At 36.5% G+C, this 11,816-nt stretch overlaps 2 protein-coding genes, 1 long non-coding RNA gene and 1 pseudogene across 3 annotated transcripts; 1 reads left to right on the plus strand and 3 right to left on the minus strand.

The window, feature by feature from the left end:
* The first annotated feature begins 930 nt into the window (after positions 1-930).
* Positions 931-1,658, plus strand: LOC111494287. Its single transcript, XR_002720167.1, has 2 exons — positions 931-1,011; positions 1,089-1,658. It is a non-coding gene; the product is annotated as an uncharacterized LOC111494287 (long non-coding RNA).
* A 589-nt stretch (positions 1,659-2,247) lies between these two features.
* On the minus strand, positions 2,248-5,591 carry LOC111494282 (probable protein phosphatase 2C 42). Its single transcript, XM_023144187.1, has 4 exons — positions 5,001-5,591; positions 3,986-4,347; positions 2,956-3,192; positions 2,248-2,726 (listed from the first exon to the last, which is right to left on the minus strand). Exons 1-4 carry the CDS (start codon positions 5,317-5,319, stop codon positions 2,511-2,513), a joined length of 1,134 nt encoding a protein of 377 aa, XP_022999955.1. The 5' UTR covers positions 5,320-5,591; the 3' UTR covers positions 2,248-2,510.
* Positions 5,592-7,431: 1,840 nt separating this feature from the next.
* On the minus strand, positions 7,432-8,955 carry LOC111494283 (probable ubiquitin-conjugating enzyme E2 25). The gene has a single exon (XM_023144188.1). It carries the CDS (start codon positions 8,629-8,631, stop codon positions 7,723-7,725), a length of 909 nt encoding a protein of 302 aa, XP_022999956.1. The 5' UTR covers positions 8,632-8,955; the 3' UTR covers positions 7,432-7,722.
* A 1,088-nt stretch (positions 8,956-10,043) lies between these two features.
* On the minus strand, positions 10,044-11,565 carry LOC111494285 (annotated as a pseudogene).
* Positions 11,566-11,816: the final 251 nt, after the last annotated feature.

Genomic DNA, 11,816 nt, shown 5'->3' on the forward strand with positions numbered 1-11,816 from the left:
AAAAAAAAAAAAAAAAAAAGGAAATTAACCACTAAATTTTCAACAAAATATTAGGTCTAAGTTGAAGATCATTACGGTAGAGATATTGTATATATTAAAATTTTTAAAAATTAAAAAAGACCAATTGAATTCCCTAAAATATATTTTTAAAAATAAAATTCGTGATTTAATTATTAAACCGTTGAAACTTAAATAAGTGGGAATTAAACCTTAAATCATAATTACCTCTTCTTCAGTGGTTTGTGTGGTATGCCATCCCTCTGCCCACGCATTTTTTTCTTTTAATAAATTTATTGGGAAAAAAAACTTTAAAAGATATTTTGAATTTGAATATCTAATTTGAATTTTATATAATTAAATTATTACCAACATTTTATTATCACTCAATTATAATTGCCATCTTTATCATGCATAAAGTAATCATATGACACTCCCCCTTAGATAATAAAATTCGTTGTATTTAAAATATCTATATATTAATTTTATATTATCAAACTGAAATAAAATTTTATAAGATAAAAAAAAAAATAGCTCGACCAAACATGGCCGGATGGTTTGATCCTCAACTTTCAATATTGTTCGAGTGATATGATCATACTGACTAATATGGTACCATCGAGCGAACCTTCTCGAGCATGCCCTACTACGAGTTGGGTCCAACCTGAAGATTCTTCGACTTATTCATTAAGATTCTCGTAAAGGTGTTGATGAGTCGAGTTGGGTCGATAAGTTCTGAAATGTTTAATATTTTATAAATATTTTTTAACACGCCTTATAGTGAGGCGACAAACATTTATGGTATCTCCACTTCGGTTAGTAACCGCACTTTTTATTTCTCCTGCATGTCTCCACAAAGGTGCTTTCCAGACGTTATTTAGAATCTTTTGTTGCTATATATACCTCCGCAGTGTTCAACACAGTGGCCTCAATTTTCCCTTTATAAATATGCTCCATTTTTTCCTCATTCATACCATATTCTTCATTGCCTTCCCATTCCCAACCAAATACAAGGTAAGTTCTATTCAAAACCATCCCTAATTTTCCTCTTATTTGTCGTCTAAGTGTCGTTTTTGGCTTCATTTTATCAGTTTTTGCGATGACTATGATGAAGAGGACCCTTCTTCTCTTTGCCGTCTTCTTGCTGCTCGTGTTTGCAGATGCTACCATGCACAGCGTGGTTAAGAAGAAAGATGCGCGTAAGCTAGCTCAAAGCTTTAGTGGTCAAATCCCTGAAACGGGAGTGTTCAGTGGTGTGAATGATTCTGAAGATGTTGATGTTTCTCAAGGTGACGTTGGCATGAACAACGAAGATGAGGACAATGAAAATCTTGGTTATAAAAACTACGGAAAGGGCTCAGATACCGAAACTCACCGTTATTTCTCAAGCGAGAAGCCATACAGACCCTAAAAAAATATATCCCGATCACCATCATCGTCGTCATCTCAGCTTGTGAATTGTAAAGGAAAAAAGTAATGTTTTTATCTTGTAATAAAGTGGAATGTCTGAGACATGTAAGCTTTGGCGTTCCACAACAGTGATGTTTTGTTGTTTGTGGTGTGTTGTGTTGTGAAAAAATATAATGTATTAAAAATCTTATGTTATGTTACATGATTTGGGTCGTATGATTAACATATAAAAAGTTGGTGATCTTAATTAATGAAGTTATTATTAAAAACATATTTTAGTTTTATTTTTGTGGGTTAATTATAAAATTAGCGTGCATGTGTCACATGCATAGAATATTAAGTTAGATTACTAAATATTACATTAAAATTCATGGAGAATATAAAATTAATTAATATTTATTTTTCCAAATTAATAAACATGTAAGTGAATCAATGTACAGTCTACGCTTTGAAATTTGATAAATAGAGAAGAAATGATGGTACCACTGAGCAATATTAATTAATTAAGTAAAATAACCGAATCATTTGCGCGTGTATAATTAATAGAAAAGCAACTTGGCAACAGTAACGCCATCTCCAGGAATTAAAATGATTAAAATGATTAAAATAAAACCACGAATATATTAAATATTACATAAAATAGAATATTATGGAGAGATGATACTCCAACAAAACCTCAGCATCATCAACCAATATCATGAGTAACTCGCATTTGTAAATGCAACATTAATATATATTATTAATAATAAATAAATAAATACCATTTTCTTTTTTAAATACAACCAATTATAAAACTTTATTCGGATCATACAAAGTATACCTAAGAAATACAACCGACCATCATACAATTTGCGTAACTGAAATTTTTAGGTGAATGCAATGAACGGTCCAGATGAACTTTAAGATCTATCTGGGTTCTACAAATCTAAGTTATATATATATATATAGGGAAAAAAAGCACTTTTGAAGAGTCTTCAATATGTTTCTTCGTATCAGAGAAGCTCTCTATGATGCATTGGGATGTATCTAATGTTCAAATTACAGGGTTTTTCTTCTTTCTTTTTTCTTTTTCCTTTGTTGATATTTAGCAACAAAAATTTGAATCAATGATCCAAGGCACTTCGGACTGATAATGGCTGATCTAGGAGGGTATGGTTTCGGGATATAAGGTCGTGGTTGAAAAATAAAACAACAACACTAATGTCATCGTGAAAATGACGCCGAACCTTCTTGTCGATCTTTCGAAGATCTGAATACCGCATCTCTCGTTTCCTAGCTGCTTCTTGAAGGGCTGCCTTCACAAGCCTTTTTGCACTTCCCTGCATCAAGCCAATGGCAAAGATGACCCATCAAATGTGTTTCCGAAAATCGTTGTAAACAGTTAAAGTTTTAAAAGATAGCTCGAACCAAACACATCGCACGGTAAGTATCCGAGCCGGTTTAACATTAAAGTAATTGGTAGAATATTAAAGCCCAGATAGGTAGTCACCATAATTTGAAACTTTTTCTCTATGATGACTAAAGAATAGAAGGTGGAGGGAAACTTACTGCACGAGGAAGATTGTGGACAATATCCACAGCCTTTTCATTGGTTAGGTGTTCCCAAAGTCCATCGGATGCAAAAATAAGAAAAGAATCGTTTTGATGAAGAGGGTGAGCAAGAATCGTGGGTACTGCAGTCATTATAGGCATATTCATCGGTTCAGGAAGTCTAAATTTAGCATTGATTCTGTCAGTATTATACCGAGAATGTTTCATATAGACATCCCCAATGGACCTAGAAACCTGCATGAGATATTATCACAAACTTTGAACATATGATCACTATTCACATTGATACAAATGAACTAAAAATGAGAAAAGAAAAAAAAAAAATCACTTTTGTAGAAAACGGCCAGTTAAGAGATTGAGCTAAAAGAAACAAACGGCAGAGAACATCAAAGTGATCTGATAAAGAACGGCATGCAAGAGTGTGGTTGATCTGATAAAGAAAACAGCAACATTTTTATACTAAGGATCTATATTACCCTCAAACATGCACGATAGTTACAAACGAATAGATCTCATCCCAGCTTAAACGTAAAGAAAACCTTGACTGCTTGAAAGGTGTGGTGTTTCTAATTTTATACTAAAGCACTGGTCCAGAACCAAGCTTCTAAAATCAAAGTCAACCACGCACATATTCAGTTCAGTTCAGGTCAGTTGCCTCAGATACACTAAAATGATAAAAACTAGCAGGATGAAAGCTCTGGTGGTACCGGGAAATACCCGGAATTCTGAAATATGAACACCGTACACTGAGTATCGTTCCCCCCACACTCTCAATGTAAAAGCTCAAAAAACTTAGTGGGGGAAAAGGTTACAACATCTCCACCCCTTTATGATAACATAATCCGAAACTTAAATCATCTTATACAAGCGATCCTATCAACACGAAGACAGTTCCTAAAGTTGTAAACAGGATATACCTAAAAACTACAATTTATAATAAGAGAGTGAAAACATGAAAAACAATTGAATAGGAGGAAGTCAACAAGATACGAGATGGTCTAAACTGACACAAAACAGTAATTTTTACCTGTATAATGCCTTTCACTCTCCAAACTCCGCGCCTTTGAACCACAATTTGAGGATCGTTTGGATGCATATCTCTTAATTCATGCCTTATATCCTCAAGATTGGCATTATGCTCCGTTGATAACTGAATGGCAGCAATCTCTCCAGTGTTGCCAACTTTCCTCCCTAACACAGCACGAGAATCTCCAAGACTCGCCACGTAGAGTGTCTGCTCATGTATCACCCCTACTAGACAGCACGTCCCAACTGTTGCTATCTCGGGTCGAGTACTCCACAACTCTGACACGACAGTTGTAAACCCTTCCTCTGTTCGACGAAATGCCTCCAGGATGGTTTCACGAGTCACAACTCCTTGTTCTTCATCTGCAATTGTTGCATAAAAAATTCAAGAATGTCAACCTAGCCTGTTTATTTAGAAAAGTTGAACATTCAGGAACATGTTTCAGATTTTTCAAGTTCAGCATTTTTTCCTTTTCGATATTGAAAAAGACAATACAAAGTCATGTGTAATCAAAGAACACACAACGAATAGTGTTTATTGGAAATTTTGCATAATTTTTTCTAGACTACATACTCAAAACATCGAGCGAAGTTATAGTATCATCAGCCGTCATAGGAATCCTGTGTCTACAGTATTCAATTTCAAACAAAACCCAACCAAAAATTGCATTGTATTTAGCTAGCTCTATCTTCCTCAGCAGCATAAGCTATAATTTACTCGAAACTCGAGAACACCAATCAAGCGCAAACAGTAATCCATTTCCAAGGGGAAAATGAAAAAAGAAAAATTAGCAATCCAAAAAAGAAAGAAAAAGACAATGGATCTAAGGATCAGTAAGAGCAGTGATAATGAGTTAGAAATACGGCACAAAGTAAAAAGCTCACATCCGAGTCAACAGATAAACCCGAGCCGTTGAAAACTAGAGGAGAAGAGGAAGAATCGTCATCATCATAACTCATAAGTAAATACAGTACACAAGAGTTACAGAAAAGAAGGGGAGTGGAAAATGACGAACCCCGAAAACGCCTAAACAAGTTGTTGCAGACATATCGAGCGGCGTCGGGGCCGCCGTGGCCATCGTAGATTCCGACGAAGGTACCAAAAGGACCAGATTCAATCTGGCTCTGGTCCTCAAGCACCTGGTTGGCCTGAACGACGGCCATGGAAAAATCACCGGAAGCATACTTGCCATAATCATAAAACCAGAGTAAGCTATCCTTAGAATCTTTGCCACCGCAATTGGTTCCAATGACTCCAACAGAGCTCAAATTTTCACCACCACGCCCGAATGGCTTCCAACAAAGAGAGAGCAGATTCATCAATCCCCGGAGCATCCCACATCTCTCAGAAATGAAAACCCCCAATTCAGAACCCTAGAACCTTGTAGTTGAGGGGCAAATGGAACCCTAGGAACTAGAAAAGAGAAAGATGAAGCGTGAAATTTGGGAGATTAAGGAGCAGAGTTGAAGATTTGTGTTCGGTAGTAGAGGAACAGAGAAGGTCTTCGCCTCATTCTCTTGTGGGGAGGGGAATCCCTCTGTTGCCTCGGTTATTGTCAATGTCCTTCTCTCTCCTCCCTCTCTCTCTCTCTCTCTCTTATTTTTTTAATTTTTATTGTTGGAGCCAACCTTAACAATTTCCGCTAGAGGTTGTTTAATATTTTAATCATATTTTAGAATAAATTAAACATATAATTAAGTTTATAATTACACTAATTAAACATAGTTTCTTAGATAATTCGAATAATTAAAAAACATAATTATAAATTACTTTTTCTTTCTGTCGATTTTGCGCGTTTTGGGCTTCCTTTCCTTTCCTTTCCTTTCATTTCCTTTCCCCTTCTCTTGCTTTTCAAAATACATCTCGAAGTCAGCCGCGTTTTCTTCCTTTCTCTCTCTAAAATCGCGTCACGTTACACGTTTTCTCTTCCTGGGCTGGGCCTTCTATGTTGTCTTTGGGCTTGACCCATCCCCTTCGGCCCAATACTTTGAAACGTGGGCCCGCATAATATAAATTCTTCGGTGGACAAGACATAAAATGGTCGAGTAACCTAATGTTTTGTCATATTGTTTGGAACAATTTTTATATATTATAAAAATGTATAGCAAAGTAAGAACGTGAGCAATTGATAAAGGTGAATCATTTTTCAAATGAGATTATATAATATTAAAATGATTAGTTAAATTAAGGTGGTATGCGTATGGGCGTACGTATGCATGTGGCTGCTTCACGTGGCTGCCCCATTGGCGCCCACCTTTGGATTGTCGTTTTTCTTTTTTCTAGAATTAATACGGAAAATAGGGGGGGTTTTTTTATATTATTATTATATGTTTTTTGTTTGTAGATTATTAAAGTAATCGAATATCATTCTCGTCTCTCATTTTATAATCTACTTTATTTAAATATTATTTTTCATAGTCATCTTCCATTAACTCTTTCAATTTAATGACATTTATTGAGCTTTGCATTTTCAACTAATGTGTTCATTGTATCTTAAAATCGCCTTGAAAACGAGTTAATTCATTTAATAATAAAAATTGAGCAATTATAGTTTTTTCTTTACCAATTATATGTTCATTGTATCTCCTTGGAGTTCAATAATTATGCTTCTTATATTTTCTGTCGCTTAAAATTATTATTTAAAATACTGTCATTATTAATTGACTAAAAAAAAATAATTAATAAATTGACCTATTAATTTTTATTAATTTTGTGTCTAATATTTATGTATTTTCATAAATTTATTATATAATAGTGGAGAATAAAAGCAAGGCGTGAAGTAACCAATAATATGGATGTGAGTTGGGCCTCTTCTTAACCATCCAATCATTTTATTTGGGCTAAATATTTTTTTTCAAAAAGCATTTGGGCTAACTTTACAGTTTTGTCATTTATATATCTCAAATATTCTCACCTAATTAAAAACATTATTTAAGGTGATTAGTACGATAATCTCCTTGTCATATACGACTTCCATACTATGTTCATATTTTATGTTTTTTTCAGTAGTGGTCCCCACGTAGAATATTAACTTTTTTTATATATATATATATATATTTGTTGTCACACTTGTTTTAATTTTATTGCTTTAACCAAAGTGAAAATCCTTCAATTATATTTTTAGTTATATTTTGTCCTTTTCGAGTATAAAATTTATAAATTATCAACCAATTTCAAACATAATTCATATTTTCGACCAAAAAGTCATAATCAAATTTCATATTCCCTACGGTTGAACTCTAAATTTTTATTTTTTTTCTTGATTGTTCAAATCCCAAAAAGGTATGAGAAAATGGGTTATGCCACCAACCCTAAACCTCATGTCTCTACCAACAAACATACTAGAAGTTGGTGTGTATTTGAAACAACTCCAACTTAGATTGTTAAAACTAATTTGGAATAAGATATAATATGGTAAGAGAAGAGAATAGAATAGAGACACGACCAAACAAGGGGCTGTAGTACCATTGTGTTTGGTCATTGATACCTCTAAAACAACTTTTTGTGTAGCCAAGATATTAGAACTAACTTGTGTCCACCATTCTCCCCTTCTTGCCTACACTCCCACTTCCTTGAACAGATTACATTTGTTTATGTCATGTCACAAATCCCAAAAATCGTTCTTTTTTTTTTTTTTTTTTTTTTTTTTTTTTTTTTTTTGCCCAAAATCAATCATTCATTCAAAATATTATCGAGATTTAATTTCGTTTTAAAAAAATAAAATGAACAAAACCCATTCATTCCTGGCTAGACACGTCAAAAGCTGCTTGCAGATCCCGATGCGTCTTCTCCATTAATGCCTTGAAAATGGCAGAAACATGCGTACCGTTACCACCGTTACTACTGCTACTGCTCCAGCTACAATTTTCAGTTTCACTTCCACTGAACCTCCCGACCCTAACGCGGCCCTCCGAATACGCCTTGCAAGCTGCCAGAATCCCCTTCCCTCGCTGCCTGAAGTAATCTCTTACAAATTCCTCGAAATTCTTCGGCGGATTCTGTATCAATCGCATCGTCATCTTGCAGCAGAATAGGTACGCTTCCTTGTTGTACGCGTCCGAGTAAATCTCCGCCTCCGCTGCCTCGTCCAGTTCCGGTTCGTTGAAGTATGGCCTCTCGTTCAGCACCAGCGCTTGAATCGATATCAGAATCTGAAGCACTGTTGAAATCGCCGGATTCCAGCGCTCTTCCTTTTTTCCGTCCCAGGTATTGATCAAACTCAAACACACATAGCCGTCTTCGTACAGGTTAGGGTTCAATCGCAGTCCGTAGGAGTGGTAGTACACAATCGGAGGACTGATCGGATAATCGGAACTGAACGCCAGGTCGAAGAAGAACAATCCGTCGTGATACGGAGTTCCAGCCGGACCGACAATCACGGCTCGTAGAAGATCTATTCTCTCTTCGTAAGCGCGAACGAAAATCGATTCCGGAAGATTCCTCTCCAGAATCTTCCACTCTCGCATGATCTTCTTCGAGACATCCGATCCAATGCAGTTGGGGAACAAGTTCGAGTGAGCGTAATGGTGATCGGAGAAATCCGTGACAATATCAAATCGTTTGAACGGCGGCGATCTCTCAGGTTCGTGGGGAGTGGGCGGTTGTTTGTCTTCGGCGTGGTGGGAATAGCAGAGAGCGGAAGCCATTTTTTGTCAGGTGAAGAGAATGGTTCGAAACGACGGAGGGGATGGGTCGTTTTAAGAGGGCGACGCGGAAACAAATGGATTTGGCGGTGTGTGGAAACGGAGTCAGCTTTGTGTTACATCCAATGGCTATTTATGGGGTAAAGGAATCACGGGGTGATTGGGATTTTTATTAATAAAAAGGGGGAATATAAAAAATAGCAGAAATATGGTATGCCTTTTTTTTACTCTTCTTTTGAAATTACTTTTTATTTTTGAAGCTGTCACGTGCACCTTTCAAACATCTTATTCCATTTGTTCTTATAATCTTTAAATGTTGTTTTAAAAAATAGTTTTATAATTTGTTCATGCCGACATTTTTTTAAAATACTCAATTAGAAAATAAAATATTTAGTATAATTCAATCTGATCCGCTGGTTTGCATAGGCAATTAAATTGGAAGGGCCCTTTTCTGAGTATGTTAAACACTGGGGGCCTCTCCGAGAAGACACGTCGCAATTCTTTTAATTGCAACCGTACCCTTTCCAGCGCACCTAAAGCCAACTGCATCTCTTTGCTTGCGTACCCAAATCTGTTCGCTTCGCACCATCCATCCATGGGCTTAGTTTCATTTAATATAATCTCCCTTTTCTTTTACATTATTTAATTCCCCTCAACTTTCCTCCCCTCTCTACGCATTTTTAAATCATTTATTTCCTGTTTAAATTATATATTTAGCCTATATAATTTAATGGATTCTTGATTTTTTTTATTTTCTTTTTTTCTTTTTGTTGGCAAGATTCCTAAATTATTGGACCATCTTTGGCAAACTTATTGGACATAGAAATTTATATTATATCAAACACACAACCCTAATTTATATTTTTTAAAATTTTAAGATGCTTTAGGACCTTTTATTCATAAAGCCCAAATTACTCCTCCAACGAACAGAATATATATCTTAATTACTCGTCAAACAGGATGATATGTATCTTAATTACTCGAACAAGATGGGAAATGGGTGATGAATCCACTGCGCAATACGCACGCCCTGTCTCTCTCTATTCCTTGTGGTACCAAGCATATATCCCTAAATTATACACCAAATAGGTTGCCACCAACGGCATGGGATTTAATGCAACGGGATATTCACATAATGGATGTACCAAATAATTGACCATTCTTAACTGGATTCCAGCTGTAGCAGGGTAGTTAGTTATACATGAGAATTGTTGAGTTCTGACCATTATTGATTTTCTTTTATAATTTTGAATATCCTTAAAAAGATTTGCACATTTTAACTATTCCGAAACATCTTCTAAACTCCTATTTTGAATATCCTTAAAAAAAGTGTTTAAACATCTAGCTAGCACACACATTTTAAAAACTTTAAGAAGAGCTCGAAAGAAAACGTTTAAAGAAGACAATATCTACTAAACTCCTATTTGAAACAAACAAAGAGGCTTCTGACCCACTAGGATTAAATTACAGATGTAAATGAAAGTAGGGAGGAATCTACTGACCGTTGAGGAAACTACATGTTCTTGGAGGTCCGACCAGCTATGAATTCCTGCATTTTCTGAAATTGTTCTTTGGTCATTCCATTGTAATACTCATGAGCTCTCTCCTGCATCAACAAAACAATCAGCCAGTTGCAAAAAGTGCTTCAAATTTATGCTGAGTTCATGATTGAACATTGACCTTTCAAGATGGACAGCTAATCCACACTCAAATGTTAGTACCAATTTGGAGATAAACTTAAGAGTTTTAGAAGATGTCAGAATGAGAATTTCAAGGTTCAATAATCAACAGCTTCGGTAAGGCAATTACCTTTTCCAGAGCAAGAGCTTGGCCAAGATCCAGCTTCAGGCCATCGTTAATGGCCGACTTGTTGTTTAAAATGGCCTCTGCAACCTCTCTAGATTTCTTCAACAATTCAACTCCTTCAACCACCTGATTTACCAAACCCCTCTACTCTGCTTCCTTTGCAGTTAGAGGCATCGCCGTTAGGGATGCTTCACTACCTTTGTTTACTCCGATTGTTTGTGGAAGTTTCTGAGATAACCCTCATGAAGGGAATATCCCAAATCTGCACAAACATTTCCAGAAATTGGTAATTTCAATAGAACAGTACTGCCAGTGGATTTCAGAAAATTACATCGTCTTTGCCCTAATCCTAGCTACTATAACCAGCAAGAATCGCTCGAGCGCACAAAACAAGAGTGAACTAAGTAAAATGACAAACCTAGCATGAGTATCGACGAACTTAGCTCCTTTCGCAGCGATGAGTATGTCACAGGCCAACGCGATCTCAAACGCGGCGGTGATGGCGAAGCCTGCAATCAATCGCTCCGATGATCGGCTTCCGGCAACGTTCCATATGCACGACCGGATTGTATTCAACATCCTTCACATCTCCCTTAAACACGAGGAAAACGCTCGTCCTGATCCAGAGAGCACGATGACCCGAACGGACTCGTCGCTGTCCAAGCTCTTAAACGCCTGAGCCAAATCCTTCATCATCGGCCTCGTTAACGAATTCAGAGACCTCGGACGGTTGATAGTAAGGTACGCGATCGCATTTGGTTCTCGGTTTACGAGGATGAGATTTTCCCGCGAAGAACTATCCATTACGGCCAAGAAATTGGAAACGAGCAAACGGAGATTGAATTAAAAAGTGGTGTGTGGCATGGAACTGGATGATTCTTAGACGATTGCGTGTTGGGAAACGAGCAAATCTTGAGAAACGATCAAATCTCATCGTTGACGTTAACCTCCATCGGCGCAATGGCAAAGGTGCAACAGCAACAGACAACACAGAAATCAACTTGAAATTGTGTTTCTTCTTTTATCGAGTCCTTCAAACTTCGGATTTTTCTATTTTGTTGGGAGAAATTTACGTATAATTCTCTATCATATCTTAATTCATTGTCCACTCAAATCAAATTAGTCTAATAGATTAGATATGAATACGATTGGGATGGCACTTGGGCTCGCTCTAATATGATTGGGCATCCTTTTATTATTGGGCTTGGATTTGGGCTTTCTATTTCCATGGACGCCTCTTTTCTCTGTACACGTCTCAGCAAGTAACTCGCGGTCGCCGAGAAGGAACTGAGGGTTTGCTGGTGTTTGCTCCTTGCCGTCGCTGATTTGTTCCGATTCTCAGAAGAGACGTGACAAGTTCTATCGTCTTTACAAATCACCAC

This window comes from Cucurbita maxima, unplaced genomic scaffold (genome assembly GCF_002738345.1).
Source record: "Cucurbita maxima cultivar Rimu unplaced genomic scaffold, Cmax_1.0 Cma_Scf00020, whole genome shotgun sequence".
In the NCBI taxonomy this organism is placed as follows: domain Eukaryota; kingdom Viridiplantae; phylum Streptophyta; class Magnoliopsida; order Cucurbitales; family Cucurbitaceae; genus Cucurbita; species Cucurbita maxima.